The sequence below is a fragment of the Procambarus clarkii genome, chromosome 36 (genome assembly GCF_040958095.1).
Source record: "Procambarus clarkii isolate CNS0578487 chromosome 36, FALCON_Pclarkii_2.0, whole genome shotgun sequence".
In the NCBI taxonomy this organism is placed as follows: Eukaryota; Metazoa; Arthropoda; class Malacostraca; order Decapoda; family Cambaridae; genus Procambarus; species Procambarus clarkii.
In genome coordinates, this window is record NC_091185.1 from 8,576,750 (window position 1) to 8,594,348 (window position 17,599).

Here is a 17,599-nt window from a genome sequence, read left to right on the forward strand (position 1 = left end):
GCACGTGTCTTGGGCACCACCAAAGGTGTGTCTAGAGTATGGCGCGTGTCCTGAGCGCCACTAGTACCGTATCTAAGATATTTCACGTGTTCTCAGCGCCACCTGTGGCGTATCTAGCGTGTGGCAAGCGTCATGAGCACCACCAGTGGCGTATCTAGGGTATAGCAGCGTCCAGAGCGCCCCCAGTGGCATAAGTAGTGTATAGCAAGCGTTCTGACCCCCACCAGTGGCGTATCTGTTGTATGACGAAACGCTGCGCGTACTAGTGGCTTTACAAGATTGTAAATACTATGCTATGTATTCTCACAAACCCAATGTACCTTCTTGTATATAAATAAATAAATAAATAAATAAATAAATAAATAAATAAATAAATAAATAAATAAATAAATAAATAAATGACACGCGCCCTGGATTCCGCCAGTGGCGCATCTAGGGTATTGCACGCTTCCTGGGCACCAGGAAGCGTGTCCAGGAAGTATCTAGGGAATAACATGCGTCCTGGGCACTGCCAGTGGCGTATCTAAGGTATGGCACGCGTCCTGGGCATCACCATCGGCGTATTTAGGGTATTGCACGCGTCCTAAGTGCCTTCAGTTGCATATTTAGGGTATTGCACGTGTTCTGGGAGCCACCAATAGCGCAGCTAAGGTATAGCGCGCGTCTTGAGCACCGAACGGGGCGTATCTATGGTATGGCACGTGATTTGAGCACCACCAGTTGCGCATCTAGGGAATGTTCCGCGTTCTTGGCACCATCAGTAGCATATCTAGGATATGGCATGTGTCCTGAGCACCACCAGTTTCGTATCTAGGACATGGCACGCGTCCTGTGCACCATCAGTGGCGTTTCTAGGGTATGGTACGCGTCCTGAACGCCACCAGTGGCATATCTAGGGTATGGCACACGTCCTGAGCACCACCAATGGCGTATCTAGGATATGGCACACGTCCTGGGAACCACTATTGTCGTATCTAGGGTATGGCACGCGTCCTGGGCGTATCTAAGGTATTGCACGCGTCTTGGGCACCACCAGTGGCGTATCAAAGGTAAGACACGCGTTTCTGAGCACCACCAGTGGCGTATATAGGGAATGGCACGTGTCCTGGGCGCCACCAGTGGCGTATCTAGGGTATCGCATGGGTTCTGTACTCACCTAGTTGTGTTTGCGGGGGTTGAGCTCTGGCTCTTTGGTCCCGCCTCTCAACTGTCAATCAACTTGTGTACAGATTCCTGAGCCTATTTGGCTCTATCATATCTATATTTGATACTGTGTATGGAGTCAGCCTCCACCACAACACTACTTAATGCATTCCATTTGTTAACTACCCTGACACTGAAAAAAATCTTTCTAACGTCTCTGTGGCTCATCTGGGTACTAAGTTTCCACCTGTGTCCCCTTGTTCGTGTTCCACCCGCGCTAAAGAGTTTGTCTTTGTCCACCCTGTCAATTCCCCTGAGAATTTTGTAGGTGGTTATCATGTCTCCCCTTACTCTTCTGTTTTCCAAAGTTGTGAGGTTTAACTCCCTTAGGCTTTCCTCGTAACTCATTCTTCTCAGTTCCGGGACCAGTCTGGTGGCATACCTCTGAATCTTCTTTAACTTTGTCTTGTGTTTAACTAGGTATGGACTCCAGGCTGGAGCTGCATACTCCAGGATTGGTCTTACATAAGTGGTATACAGGGTCCTGAACGATTCCTTACACAATTTTCTAAAGGCAGTTCTTATATTGGCCAGTCTAGCATATGCCGCTGATGATATTCTTTTGATGTGGGCCTCTGGGGACAGGTTCGGTGTGATATTGACCCCCAGATCCTTCTCTCTATTTGACTCATGCAGGATTTCACCTCCCAGATGGTACCTTGTGTTCAGCCTCCTGCTCCCTTCGCCTAATTTCATCACCTTACACTTTCCTGAGGTGAACTTTAGCAGCCATTTTTTAAACTATTCCTCCAGTTTGTCCAGGTCGTCCTGTAGTCTCTGTCTATCTTTATCTGTTTTGATTCTTCTCATAATTTTTGCATCAGCAAACATTGAGAGGAATGAGTCTATACCCTCCGGAAGGTCGCTTACATGTACTAGAAACAAGATGGGTCCAAGTACAGAGCCCTGTGGAACCCCGCTGGTGACATCTCGCCACTCTGATGCCTCCCCCCTCACCGTTACTCGCTGTTTCCTATTGCTTAGATACTCCCTTATCCACTGGAGCACCTTACCTTTTACTCCTGCCTGCTGCTCCAACTTTTGTAACAGCCTTTTGTGAGGTACTGTGTCAAAGGCTTTCTGACAGTCCAAGAAAATGCAGTCTGCCAACCCTTCTCTTTCCTGCCTAATTTGTGTTGCTTGGTCATAGCCTAGTCATGTGCACCACCAGTTGGATATCTACGGTATTACACGCATCCTGGGGCAACACTAGTGCCGGTTCTAAGAAATGGAACGCGTCCTGAGCACCACCAGTTCCGTATTAAGGGTATGGCACGTGTCCTGTGCGCCACCAGTGGCGTATCTAGGGTATGGCACGCGTTCTGAGCGCTACCAGTGACCTATTTAAGGTATTGCACGTGTTCTGGGCGCCACCAATTGCGTATCTAAGGTATAGCGCGCGTCTTGAGCACCTCTAGTGGCATATCTATGGTATGGCACGCGTTCCGAGCACCACCAGTGGCGTATCTAGGGTATGACACGCGTCCTTGGCATCATCAGTGGAATATTTAGGGTATGGCACGCGTCTTGAGCACCACCAGTGGCATATCTAGTGTATGACACGGGCCTTGAGCACCACCAGTGGCATATCTAGTGTATGACACGGGTCTTGAGCACCACCAGTGGCATATCTAGTGTATGACACGGGTCTTGAGCACCACCAGTGGCGTATCTAGGGTATGACACGCGTCTTGAGCACCACCAGTGGCGTATCTAAGGTATTGCACGTGTCTTGGGCACCACCAGTGGCGTATCTAAGGTATTGCACGTGTCTTGGGCACCACCAGTGGCGTATCTAAGGTATTGCACGTGTCTTGGGCACCACCAGTGGCGTATCTAAGGTATTGCACGTGTCTTGGGCACCACCAGTGGCATATCTAGTGTATGACACGGGTCTTGAGCACCACCAGTGGCGTATCTAAGGCATTGCACGTGTCTTGGGCACCACCAGTGGCATATCTAAGGTATTGCACGTGTCTTGGGCACCACTAGTGGCGTATCTAAGGTATTGCACGTGTCTTGGGCACCACCAGTGGCGTATCTAAGGTATTGCACGTGTCTTGGGCACCACCAGTGGCGTATCTAAGGTATTGCACGTGTCTTGGGCACCACCAGTGGCATATCTAGTGTATGACACGTGTCTTGAGCACCACCAGTGGCGTATCTAAGGTATTGCACGTGTCTTGGGCACCACCAGTGGCGTATCTAAGGTATTGCACGTGTCTTGGGCACCACCAGTGGCGTATCTAAGGTATTGCACGTGTCTTGGGCACCACCAGTGGCGTATCTAAGGTATTGCACGTGTCTTGGGCACCACCAGTGGCGTATCAAAGGCATTGCACGTGTCTTGGGCACCACCAGTGGCGTATCTAAGGTATTGCACGTGTCTTGGGCACCACCAGTGGCGTATCTAAGGTATTGCACGTGTCTTGGGCACCACCAGTGGCGTATCAAAGGCATTGCACGTGTCTTGGGCACCACCAGTGGCGTATCAAAGGCATTGCACGTGTCTTGGGCACCACCAGTGGCGTATCAAAGGCATTGCACGTGTCTTGGGCACCACCAGTGGCGTATCAAAGGCATTGCACGTGTCTTGGGCACCACCAGTGGCGTATCAAAGGCATTGCACGTGTCTTGGGCACCACCAGTGGCGTATCAAAGGTATTATACAAAAAAAACAAGAAAACAAAACAAAATATTTATTCAGGTAAGGTACATACATACAAGGTGAGATACAAAAGTTGATGGATTTATAGATAGAGCTAGTACATACAATGCCTAAAGCCACTATTACGCAAAGCGTTTCGGGCAGGAAAAACATTAATGACTAAAGCTTAAAACTAATGGGTAAAAAGAATAAAATGTGTTGAGAACAAATAAAAATAGAGGTAAAAGAGGGGGAACATTGTTGAAAAAGTAGCACAAATAGTAGTAGGCATCCTTCAGTCTCGGGAGACTATGGAGTTGCGCCCTAGTTGTCAATCCTGGTGCAGCGTCTGGTGTGACTGATGAGGCCAATCCGAGAGTGGCAGTCCATCCCACACCGAGCACAAACGAAGTCCGATTCTGGTCTGTCTTCCTGGTTACCGGCTTTCCTTCTCTGTCTCTTTGCCTCCGATTCCTTGGCAAGTGACTCCTCGAACTTGGAGAGACCTCGTTGAACAGACTGCCTCCAGGCTGAACGGTCTGTAGCCAGTGTCTCCCATATAGCAAGATCGACGTCCATGGCTTTCAGGTCCCTTTTGCATACGTCTTTGTACCGTAGCTGGGGCTTGCCTACTGGACGTTTTCCCTGCCTCAGCTCTCCATACAGGAGATCCTTGGGGATCCTGCCGTCGCCCATTCGCACAACGTGCCCGAGCCAGCGCATTCGTCTCTGTTTCAGCATTGTGTACATGCTGGTGATTCTTGCTCTCCCCAAGACGTTGTTGTTTGTCACCTTGTCCTGCCAGGTGATGTCCAAGATGTGTCGAAGGCAGCGCATGTGGTAGGCATTCAGCCGTCTTTCCTGACGGGCGCGGAGTGTCCAAGACTCACTGCCATAAAGGAGAGTGCTCAGGACACAGGATCTGTAAACCTGAATCTTAGTATACTCAGTTAGCCTATTGTTGGCCCACACTCTCTTTGTCAGTTTGGACATGGTAGTAGATGCCTTACCGATGCGTTTGTTTAGCTCCGTATCAAGAGAGAGGGAGTCAGAGATTGTGGAGCCCAGGTACACGAAGTCGTGAACAACTTCCAGTTTGGAATCAGAGATGCCGATGTCAGGTGGGGAGTCCACTCCTTGTCCCATGACTTGTGTTTTCTTCAGACTGATGGTGAGTCCGAAAGCCTGAGAGGCCTCGCTGAAGCGGGTTATGAGCCGTTGGAGGTCTTCGGCTGAGTGGGCAGTGACTGCTGCGTCGTCGGCAAAGAGGAAGTCGCGCAGACACCTCAGCCGAACCGTTGTCTTGGCTCTCAGCCTGGCGAGGTTAAAGAGCTTCCCATCCGACCTGGTCCGGAGGTAAATGCCTTCCGTGACAGATCCGAAGGCGTGCCGCAGCATAACTGCGAAGAAAATCCCAAATAGGGTTGGAGCCAGTACGCAGCCCTGCTTTACTCCACTTCGGATGTCAAAGGCGCCTGATGTTAGGCCATCAAAGACCACGGTGCCCCTCATGTTCTCATGGAAAGATCTGATGATGCTGAGGAGCCTGGGTGGGCATCCGATCTTGGGGAGGATCTTGAACAGGCCATCCCTGCTGACGAGGTCGAAGGCCTTCGTCAGGTCTATGAAGGCTACAAAGAGTGGCTGCTTCTGTTCCCTGCATTTCTCCTGCAGTTGTCTGAGGGAAAAGACCATGTCGATGGTGGACCTGCCAGCTCTGAATCCACATTGTGATTCTGGATAAACTCTCTCTGCAAGTACTTGGAGCCTCTTCAATGCGACTCGAGCAAACAGCTTTCCGACAATACTGAGGAGGGAGATTCCACGGTAGTTGTTGCAGTCGCCCCTGTCACCTTTATTCTTATACAGTGTGACGATGTTGGCATCCCTCATGTCCTGTGGCACCTCTCCTTCTTCCCAGCAGAGGCAGAGAATTTCGTGCAGCTCCATGAGCAGGCTACCTCTGCAGCACTTCAAGGTCTCAGCAGGAATGCCATCTTTGCCAGGAGCTTTACCAGAAGCAAGGGAGTCTAGGGCATCGCTGAGTTCTTCCAGGGTCGGTTCACTGTCGAGCTCCATTAACACAGGCAGACACTCAATGGCGCTCAGGGCATCTTCGGTGACCACATTGTCCCTGGCGTATAGCTCAGAGTAGTGCTCGACCCAGCGCTTCAGCTGCAGTGTCTGGTCCTGAATCACCTCGCCAGTGGCAGATTTCAGAGGAGCGGTCTTCTTCTGGATTGGGCCGAGGGCCTGCTTGATGCCGTCATACATTCCCCTTACATTGCCTGTATCCGCTGCAGTCTGTATCTGGGAGCAGAGCTGGAGCCAATAGTTGTTGGCACATCGCCTGGCGCTCTGCTGCACTTTGCAGCGGACGGCCCGAAGGATCTGTAAGTTGCGCCGACTTGGGCAGGCTTTGTAGGCTGCCAAGGCGTTTCTCTTCTCTTCGATTACAGGTGTCATCTCTTCCGAGTGAGCCTCGAACCAGTCTGCCGACCTGCTGGTCTTCTTGCCAAAGGTGGAAATGGCAGCGTTGAACACAGCGTCTCTGAAGTGCTCCCATCTTTTACAGGCAGTGACCCCAGCTGGGCCAGGAAGAGCTTCCTCGAGCACGTGTGCAAAATCTTCCACCTTGTCCTGGTTGCGGGTCTTGGTGGTGTCGATGCGAGGTCTGCCCGCCTTTTTCGAGTGATGACCTATAATAATGTAGTACATGTAGTGTATAATGTATAATAATGTAGTAATAATGTAGCACAAATACAATTACAAATTATTACAAAAAATTACATTCAAACAGCGTTGATTTGGAAAAAAAAAACATACATGGGTTGACAACAGAGGGGTAAGGTAGGTTACAGGGAATTTATTAGGTATAGCTTCGTTTTTAACTTAAACTGGTTGAGAGAGGTACAGTCTTTAACATGGTTGGGAAGGTCATTCCACATTCTGGGCCTCTTGATTTGTAGAGCATTTCTGGTTTGATTAAGTCGTACTCTAGGAATATCAAAACTGTATTTATTTCTGGTGTGGTGCTCATGGGTTCTGTTACAACCTTCTATGAAGCTTTTGAGATCAGGATTGGCATTATAGTTTAGCGTTTTATATATGTATAATACACATGAGAGAATGTGCAGTGACTTAATGTCTAACATATTCAGAGATTTGAGTAGGGGTACCGAGTGATGTCTTGGGCCAGAATTGGATATTGTCCTAATAGCAGCTTTGTGTTGAGTAATTAGAGGACGTAAGTGATTTTGGGTAGTAGAGCCCCAAGCACAAATACCATAGTTGAGATATGGATAGATAAGGGAGTAATAGAGAGTCACCAGGGCAGGGCGTGGTACATAATATCTGATCTTAGAAAGAATGCCCACAGTTTTTGAAACTTTTTTTGATATGTTTAGAATGTGTCCCTGGAAGTTCAGCTTGTGGTCAATGAGAATGCCAAGGAATTTGCCATCTAATTTGTTACAAATTTGGGTATTGTTTATTTTGAGATTTATTTGATTAGAGGATTTATTGCCAAACAGAATATAGAAAGTTTTGTCAATGTTAAGGGTGAGTTTGTTGGCAGTTAGCCAAAGATGGACTTTATTTAGCTCAGTATTTACTGTGGCATTTAGAGCAAGGGGATCAGGACTGGAGTAAATGAAGGTTGTGTCGTCAGCAAATAGAATTGGTTTGAGGTGTTGGGAGGCATTTGGAAGGTCATTAATGTAGATGAGAAAGAGGAGAGAGCCAAGTATGCTGCCCTGGGGAACACCAATGTTGATGGGTAGGGTGGGAGAAATTGTATTATTCACAGAAACACATTGGAGCCTGTCAGTAAGGTAGGATTTGAGGTATTGTAGGGAGTGTCCTCTGACTCCATAATGATGTAATTTAAGAAGAAGGTTTTGGTGGTTGACAGTATCGAAAGCTTTACGCAGGTCCACAAATAACCCAACAGGGAACTCATTTTTATCAAGAGCTGTATGAATCGAGTTAAGCATACTAATAAGTGCATCGTTAGTGCTTTTTTTGGGTCTGAAGCCATATTGGCAAGGGCTAAGTATATTGAGTTTGGCTAGATATGAGTAAAGCTGCTTATAGATTAGTTTTTCAAAATTTTTTGACAAGTTTGGCAGGATTGATATAGGTCTGTAGTTGTTAACATCAGTGAGATCCCCACATTTGTGGACAGGCGTTACTCTCGCTTTTTTTAGAATATCTGGAAAGGTTTGGAGTTCAAGTGACTTGTTGAAGAGTTGATGGATTTATAGATAGAGCTAGTACATACAATGCCTAAAGCCACTATTACGCAAAGCGTTTCGGGCAGGAAAAACACTAAGACTAAAACTTAATACTAATTGAGATTAAAATATAAATTGTGTTGAGAAAAAATAAGAAAAAACTTGAAAAAATGGGGAGGGGGGAACATGGCAGAAAAAAAGCATAAATACAATTTGGTCAACAAAACAGCATTGTTTCAAGTAGTAGACATGGGTTGACATTTAGGGGTGAGGTAGGTTACATTGAGTTAATTAGGTAGTACTTAGTTTTATCTTAAACTGGTTGGGAGAGGTACAGTCTTTAACATAATTGGGAAGGTCATTCCACACTCGAGGTCCCTTGATTTATAAAGTATTTCTAGTTTGACTAAGTCGTACTCTTGGAATATCAAATAGGTATTTGTTTCTGGTGTGGTGCTCATGGGATCTGTTACAACCTTCTAGGAAGCTTTTAAGGTCAGAATTGATGTTTATTGCATAAACTGCATGCGTGCAGGATTGCAATGTTTATTAAAACATACAAGTAAATTGATGAATTAGAACTACCTTATTCATTGTCGATAACTTCAAATTCAATTATCTCTGAAACTAGAGTTTCGATTTTCAACCGCTCATAATTTTTACATATAGTGTGCACAGCTGTCTGTTCTTGGAATCCTATAGAATGGATGTTTCATAAACCCTAAACGTTTGGAGTTATAATTTTTTTCTAAATTTGGAGCATATTTCAAATGCCATGCTGACGATTTTTTTTTAAGTAAACTTTACTGAAAACTATTTTCTCAGCAGATGAAAATGAAGATCATATACCACTCTGAGAGCATTATAACACCAAATGAACAATTTGTGATATTTTAGGTTTTTGAAGCTCATTTGATAAGCTTAAATTTTCAATATTCAATTTTATAATTATTTTTGGTTTTTGTTGATCATTTAGACAAAGTTGGAGCATTTGTCTAGTAGATTATGCACAAAACATTTGACAGTGTTTCAGCAAATTTTAAGAACTGAGTGTTTTGCCCCGTCGCATATATATATATATATATGCTTTGCACAGTTTAAGGGCTAAAGCACTAGGTAGCAAACTATGAAGATGAAATTAGGTACTTTTTTGGTTTTACTTTTGAATAAGACAACAGTTGGACAGCTTTTCAATTCGTTAGGGAGTGAGTTCCATAGCCTATAGGTTCCTTTATTTGCATAGAGTGTTTACACAGATTAAGTTTGACTCTGGGGATATCAAAGATATATTTATTTCTGATGTGGTAATTATGCGTTCTATTACATCTGTCCAGGAAGAGTTTCAGATCAGGGTTTGCATTTAAGAACAGGACTCGCCCTCAATACAGATTCAGATTCAGATTCAGATGTTTATTCAGGTAAGGTATATACATACAAGTGATGTTAAATTAATGGATTGATATATAGATAGAGCTAGTACATACAATGCCTAAAGCCACTATTACGCAATGCGTTTCGGGCAAGAAAAACATTAATATCTAGAACTTAATACTAATTGAGCATAAAGAATAAAAGATGTTGAGAACAAATACAAATAAAGATAAAAAAAAGGGGGAACATGACTGAAAAAGCAGCACAAATACAATAGGTTGACAGTGTTGATTAAAAAAAAAAGAAAAAAAAAGAAAATAACAGACATGGGTTGACAATAGAGGAGTGAGGTAGATTACAGGGAATTTATTAGGTAGTGTTTAGTTTTTATCTTAAACTGGTTGAGAGAGGTACAGTCTTTAACATGGTTGGGAAGGTCATTCCACATTCTGGGCCCCTTGATTTGCAGAGCATTTCTAGTTTGATTAAGACGTACTCTAGGAATATCAAAACTGTATTTATTTCTGGTGTGGTGCTCATGGGTTCTGTTACAACCTTCTATTGAATATTGACAAAACCTTCTATGAATATTGACAAAACTTTCTATATTTTGTTTGGCAATAAATCCTCAAATCAAATAAATCTCAGGATTAACAATACCCAAATTTGTAACAAAGTAGATGGCAAATTCCTTGGCGTTCTCATTGACCACAAACTGAATTTCCAGGGACACATTCAAAATATATCAAAAAAGTTTCGAAAACTGTTGAATATTCTAAATATTCTAATATTCTAAGATCAGATATTATGTACCTCTCCCTGCCCTGGTGACACTCTATTATTCTCTCATCTATCCTTATCTCAATTATGGTATTTGTGCTTGGGGTTCTACTACCCAAGTCATACGTCAGGCTGCGAGCAGCCGCGTCCAACAGCCTTGGTTGATCAGTCCGGCAACCAGGAGGCCTGGTCGACGACCGGGCCGCAGGGATGCTAAGCCCCGGAAGCACCTCAAGGTAAGGTAACCCAAAATCATTTACGTCCTCTAATTACTCAACACAAAGCTGCTATTAGGACAATATCTCACTCGGGCCCCAGACATCACTCGGTACCCTTACTCAAATCTCTGAATATGGTAGATATTAAGTCCCTGCACATCCTCTCATGTGTATTTTATACATATAAAAAGCTGAACTGTAATGTCAGTCCTGACCTTAAAAGCTTCCTAGAAGGTTGTAACAGATCCCATGAGCACCACGGGAGCCGGTCGGCCGAGCGGACAGCACGCTGGATTTGTGATCCTGTGGTTCTGGGTTCGATCCCAGGCGCCGGCGAGAAACAATGGGCAGAGTTTCTTTCACCCTATGCCCCTGTTACCTAGCAGTAAAATAGGTACCTGGGTGTTAGTCAGCTGTCACGGGCTGCTTCCTGGGGGTGGAGGCCTGGTCGAGGACCGGGCCGCGGGGACACTAAAAAGCCCCGAAATCATCTCAAGATAACCTCAAGAAGATAACCACACCAGAAACAAATACCTATTTGACATTCCAAGAGTACGACTTAGTCAAACTAGAAATGCTCTACAAATCAAGGGACCTCGAATGTGGAATGACCTTCCCAATCATGTTAAAGACTGTACCTCTCCCAACCAGTTTAAGATAAAAACTAAGTACTACCTAATTAACTCAATGTAACCTACCTCTCCCCCAAAATGTCAACCCATGTCTTCTATTTTAAACAATGCTGTTTGTTGACCAAATTGTATTTATGCTTTTTTCTGTCATGTTTCCCCCACCTTTTTTCCATTCTTTTCTTATTTTTTCTCAACACAATTTATACTTTAATCTCAATTAGTATTAAGTTTTAGTCTTAGTGTTTTTCCTGCCCGAAACGCTTTGTGTAATAGTGGCTTTAGGCATTGTATGTACTAGCTCTATCTATAAATCCATCAACTTTTGTATCTCACCTTGTATGTATGTACTTTACCTGAATATGTATTTATTTATTTACTATTATTTATTTATTTGTGCATGTAAGTGGCACAAGAGAATGTGTGGAGTGAGATTATGTTTAGCAACACCAGTGAAATTCCGTCCATTGTGTACAAGAGAGCCTCCCATGCCCTTGCCCCACCCATAGCACTACTGTTCAACAAATCTATAGAGTATCACACCTTCCCTGATATCCTCAAAAAAGCAAGAGTAACGCCAGTCCATAAAGGAGGCAATCCGGCGGACATAAACAATTATAGACCAATATCAAATCTACCCATTCTATCAAAAATATTTGAAAAAATTATTTACAAACAGCTATATTCCTACCTCGTAAAATTCGACATACTCAGCCCCTGCCAGTTTGGCTTCCGGTCCCAAAAGAGCACCAACGATGCAATCATTAGTCTCCTTGACGTTATCTACTCAGCCCTTGACAAAAATGAGTTTCCGATTGGACTCTTCATTGACCTAAGAAAAGCCTTTGATACTGTTAATCACAACTACCTCTTACTTAAACTCCAGCATTATGGAATCCGAGGCCTTGCCCTTGACTACATCCGATCCTATCTTAGTGACAGACACCAATATGTAACCATCAATGATACAACTTCTTCCACTCTACCAATTACCGTTAGAGTGCCACAGGGCAGCATCTTAGGACCTCTTCTATTTCTTATATATATAAACGATCTGCCTAATGTCTCTAATATTCTCAAACCTATACTGTTTGCTGACGATACTACCCTTATCTACTCAAACCTCAACCCACATACACTAAATAATGTTGTGAATAATGAATTAAAAAAAGTCCACTTATGGATGTCAACGAACAAACTAACATTAAACATCGGAAAGACTTACTACATCTTATTTGGAAGCAAATCATCAAATGCAATTCAGCTACAGATAGACAACATTAACATCAATAATAAAAATGATGGCAAGTTTCTTGGCCTATTCCTAGACAAGAGACTCAACTTCAGCACCCACATTCAACACATAACTAAGAAAGTCTCTAAGTCAGTTGGTATACTCTCCAAAATCAGATATTATGTTCCTAACTCTGCTCTCCTCTCACTATATTATGCACTAATCTACCCCTATCTTAATTATGGTATCTGTGCATGGGGGTCTACCACTGCAAACCACCTTAAGCCCATCATCACACAGCAAAAATATGCTATCAGAATGATAACTAACTCTGCTTTCAGACAACACTCAGCCCCCTTGTTTAAATCCCTAAACTTGCTAAATATTAACTCCCTCCACACATTCTCTTGTGTCAACTACATTTACAAAACCCTGTTCTTAAATGCAAACCATGCTCTGAAACTCTCCCTGGACAGATGTAATAGGACCCATTATCACCACACCAGAAATAAATATCTCTTTGATATCCCCAGGGTCAAACTTAATCTGTGTAAACACTCTATGCAAATTAAGGGACCTAGTCTATGGAACTCACTCCCTAGTGAATTGAAAAACTGTAAAACTTTTGCCTTATTTAAAAGCAAAACCAAAAAGTACCTAACTTCATCTTCTTGGTTTCCTACACTGAGCTTTAAATTTGCTCTGTACCTAGTGTTACCCAATCTCCTAATTTTTATGTAATATCAAACAACCTTATCATTGTGTTCATTGCTGTCTTCTTTTATGTGCTAGCCATATGCTGTATTGTGACTACCAATTTTTGTCAACTACCATTCAAGCTGTCATTGCAATCAATCTTATATTGTTTCTGCTGTATTGTGCCTACCAATTTGTTGTCAACTACCATTTTAAGCTGTCATTGCAATCAATCTTAGCTACCTATGTGCTTTAATATACTGCACCTACAATTTTCTCTCATCTTCTTCTTTTTTTTTTCATTTCATGTAATCTGTTATCATTTTTTTGTCTATAAATTTTGCAAGTATTTACCTCCTTAAAATTTTCTTAGATTAAGGACCTGCCCGAAACGCTGCGCGTGCTAGTGGCTTTACAAGACTGTAATTACCATATTTGTATCCTCACATTCCTTATGTACATTCTTGTATATGCATAAATAAATAAATAAATAAATAAATGTTTAGGGATTTAAACAGAGGGGCTGTGTGTTGTCTGAAAGCAAAGTTTATTATTGTTCTGATAGCAGATTTTTGCTAGGTAATGATGGGCTTGAGGTAGTTTGCAGTGGTTGAACCCTGCATACACAGTTACCGTAAGTCAGATAGGGATAGATTAGCGCGCAGTATAATGAGAGGAGAGCAGAGTTTGGAACATAATATCTGTTTTTATAAAGTATACCGACCGTTTTTTCATACTTTTTTGGTAATGTGTTGTACGTGGGTGCTGAACCCACTCAGTTTAGTTTAGTTCAATTATTATGCACCCCATACCCATCTTGTGAGCGGTAGTGGAAAGGGTTACAGAGGCACATAATGGGCTCAGGGACTGAACCCCACAATTCATTTAGCTAAACAAGTTACAATCTTGATGAGCTAGTTACAAAAGTCAGCATAAGTCGTCACATCACCCATAAATGAACTAAACTAAAACAATGTCAGTCAAACTCGTATATGTTATTCTTGTGTCGAGGTGCCCCCCTAGCCCCAAGGTCAACCTGCTCACATTGCCCAGTGTGCAACTCCAACACTGGTTATCTAGAGAGAGAGAGAGAGAGAGAGAGAGAAGATTAAGCCACCCAAAAGGTGGCACGGGCATGAATAGCCCATAAGTGGTGGCCCTTTTGAGCCATTACCAGTATCAATAGATGATACTGGAGATCTGTGGAGGTGCGACTGCACCCTGCGTGACGGGAGATATCTCCCGACTGGTTATCTAACTCCTGGGTACCTACCTATATACTCTGGGGTAAAAAGAGGCATGAGGTGAACGGAAACATGGCCAACCGTTTGTCCCAGCCAGGAATCAAACCTGGGATCCCCGACTGAGCCGAGAATGATGGTAATTGTACTTAAAAAATAATGTTAGTGGTGAAACTTGTGTTATGGAGCGTAATGAGGTCGGATTGCTTAAAATTTGATGATATGTCCCTAGCTGTAAAGTGGGTAAGCTTCTAGTTTTGTTTTGTAGTTCATTTATTATGCACCCCATACCCATCTTGTGGTGGTAGTGGAAAGGGTTAGAGAGGCACATAATGGGCTCAGGGACTCAACCCCACACCTCATTTAGGTAAGCAAGTTAGAGTCTTGCACAGTGACAGTTGAATGAACCGATCATTGCCCGTCTCCGTTCCCTCCAGATGTCACAAGGACATCACAACCATAAGAGAAGCAACAAAAAAATGCTCCTATGAGCCGTACTAATTGTTACTCCTGGATGACATGACTGATCACATGATCGTCCACAAGTGGGATCTGGGCTCAACTACGACCGTCTTTTGTTACAATACACCTGTCCGACCCTCCTCCAACCTCAAGGTTTCGTTTCTTATATCGTAAACACCGAGTGGGAGTAGTTTCTTCCATCTTTTTCTAATAATTAGAAGGTAAGAAATGACTTCTTGTTCCACACTGTAAACGCGTATCGCGGTAGGAAGTTGGCCGAGTATAAATGGGGTAGAAGTTTGTGGTGAAAGAGGCGGGAGAAGTGTAAAGTGTGGGGGAGAGACGCATGTACGCACACACGGGAGGCCAGTGTTGCCGCTCCTCGCCGCCGCTCCTCGCCGCCCACAATTGATTAAAAATTTCCCCTGATTCTGACCCCTTAATGCTCATTATTCCTCGCTTCTTCTCCATACTTAAAGTCGCTTATCTTGTTATAACATCTCAAGACGTAACCTATTTCTTGGGGGATGTTTGGCTCTGGTGTGTTAAAGTGTAGCCAAGATTAAAACTTCAAATAGCGACTGGTTCTCCACGGCTGCCAACTATTATATAATATAAGTGACACAAAGTCAGTATTTGATGAATGATGCTTCACCTTCACAAAAAAATGAAGTCCCGGGCGAGATTCAACTTGTATAATGTGAGTGTTTGGTGGCTGAGGCCCCGAGCCTCTCCGACCGCTCCTCATATAATATTTATGGCTGGAGATAATAATATCTTTATTATGCGAGATATATTTGTATCTTTATTGTGGCTAGCCTGGCTCAAGCCTAGCTCTAGCTTAGCTCTATCCAAGCTCTATCCACACTTTAGGCTAGCTCTAGCCTAGCTCTAGCCTAGCTGTAGCCTAGCTCTAGCCTAGCTCGAGCCTGACTCAAACCTGGCTCTAGCCTCGCTCTATCCTAGCTCTAGACAGAGTTCCTCTGCCGCCAGTTCCTCTGTCGCCAGTTCCTCTGTCGCCAGTTCCTCTGGCGACAGTTCCTCTGACATCAGTTCCTCTGGCGACAGTTCCTCTGTCACCAGTTCCTCTGGCGACAGTTCCTCTGTCACCAGTTCCTCTGGCGACAGTTCCTCTGTCACCAGTTCCTCTGGCGACAGTTCCTCTGTCACCAGTTCCTCTGGCGACAGTTCCTCTGTCATCAGTTCCTCTGGCGACAGTTCCTCTGACGTCAGTTCCTCTGGCGTCAGTTCCTCTGGCGACAGTTCCTCTGTCGCCAGTTCCTCTGGCGACAGTTCCTCTGGCGTCAGTTCCTCTGGCGACAGTTCCTCTGTCACCAGTTCCTCTGGCGACAGTTCCTCTGTCACCTGTTCCTCTGGCGACAGTTCCTCTGTCGCCAGTTCCTCTGTCGCCAGTTCCTCTGGCGACAGTTCCTCCGGCGACAGTTCCTCTGGCGACAGTTCCTCTGGCGACAGCTTAATATTCAAAACCACCCCAAAGTCTTGTTCTCTATTAGAGTTCTGTAATTCCTTTCCACATAATTTGTAAGTTGTGTGTGGTCTATTTTCTGTGATTCCACATTCCATATCATGGCATTTATTCACATTGAATTCCATTTAACACTTTTTGCTCCAAGTACTTATTTGATCTAGATAAATTTAAAGGACATTACAATCATCTGCATCTATCTTCCCCAGTATCTTGGCATCATCTGCAAACATGTTCGAATAATTCTGTATTCCTTCTGATAGATCGTTTATGTAGACAATGAAGACGTCGAGTCACAATAACGTGGCTGAAATAAGTTAGTTATCAATCGGTCTGTGTACATGGGAACAGAGCACCAACTTTCTTCCATGTCATGGGAAAGCTGAACATAAACACTCGTTGTCTCCATCAATGAGGAGGTGACGGGCCACACAGCACCTCGGATGCATTTCCGATGGTTCCTATATAAAAGGGGTGACGCCGAGGAAAATAAAACTCGCGTCCCTACAAAATAAACAAGACACAAGACAACATTATTGGTGCAAGAACTGAACCCTGTGGTACTCCGCTAGCGACACTTCTCCAGTCATATACGTTCTTTGATTACTCCCTTTATCTGTCTGTCAGAAAATTTTTCATCCTTGTCAGAAGTCTCCCTGTCACACCTCCAGCATGTTCCAGTTTCTAGAACAGCCTCTTGTGTGGGTCTATCAAAAGCCTTTTTAGGTCCAGATAGACAGTCTTTCCTGTAGTATCTGTGTGGCTCTATCATAAAAAACTGAGTAGATTTATTACACAGGATCTTCTTGTTCGAAAACCATACTGTCTGTTCGTTATCATGTCACTATTCTCTAGGAGTTCAACTCATTTGCTTTAACTATTGTTTCAAGTGTTTTGACTACCATGCTTGTTAAGGATACAGGTCTATAACTTACAGGTTCCTCTCTACTACCATTTTTATAGATTGGTTCTATGTTTGCCTTTTTCCATGTATCTGCTAAGATTCCAGTGCACAAGGATGTCTGGAATTTTAATTGGATTGGAATGCTCAGCTCAGTTGCACATTCTTGCAGCACCCAAGGGTAAACTCCATCATGTCCAACTGCTTTATTTCTTGGGTAATTACCTAAGTGTAGTTATGGGATGAGAGCTATGCTCATGGTGTCCAGTCTTCCAAGCATTCTTTGTCATAAAACGCTTTGAAATTACTGAAGGTTTTGGCCTCCGCCATCTTCTCGCCTAACTTGTTTCAACCGTCTACCGTTCTGTTTGCGAAAGTGAATTTTCTTATATTTCTTCAGCAGCTTTGTTTAGTTAGTTTAAATCTATGACCTCTTGTTCTTGAAGTTCCGGGTCTCAAGAATTCTTCCCTATTAATTTTATTGATTTTCATTACT

The 17,599-nt window shown here is 43.7% G+C and overlaps 2 protein-coding genes across 5 annotated transcripts in view; one reads left to right on the forward strand and one right to left on the reverse strand.

Annotated features, from left to right (window-relative positions):
- Nucleotides 1–14,468: 14,468 nt before the first annotated feature.
- The window catches only part of LOC123756092 (serine/threonine-protein kinase fray2), a 101,318-nt gene continuing 98,187 nt past the window's right edge, over nucleotides 14,469–17,599 (forward strand). For 2 of the 4 annotated variants that reach the window (XM_069336537.1, XM_069336536.1), the window contains exon 1: nucleotides 14,473–14,937. The gene's annotated coding sequence lies outside the window, so the exon portion shown is untranslated. Of the gene's footprint in view, nucleotides 14,938–17,599 lie in introns of all 4 variants that reach the window. The other 2 variants (XR_011230544.1, XM_045739085.2) reach the window with 2 other exon arrangements.
- LOC138371584 (variable charge X-linked protein 3B-like) lies at nucleotides 15,674–16,330 on the reverse strand. The gene has a single exon (XM_069336468.1). The coding sequence runs from the start codon at nucleotides 16,328–16,330 to the stop codon at nucleotides 15,674–15,676; it is 657 nt and encodes a 218-aa protein (XP_069192569.1).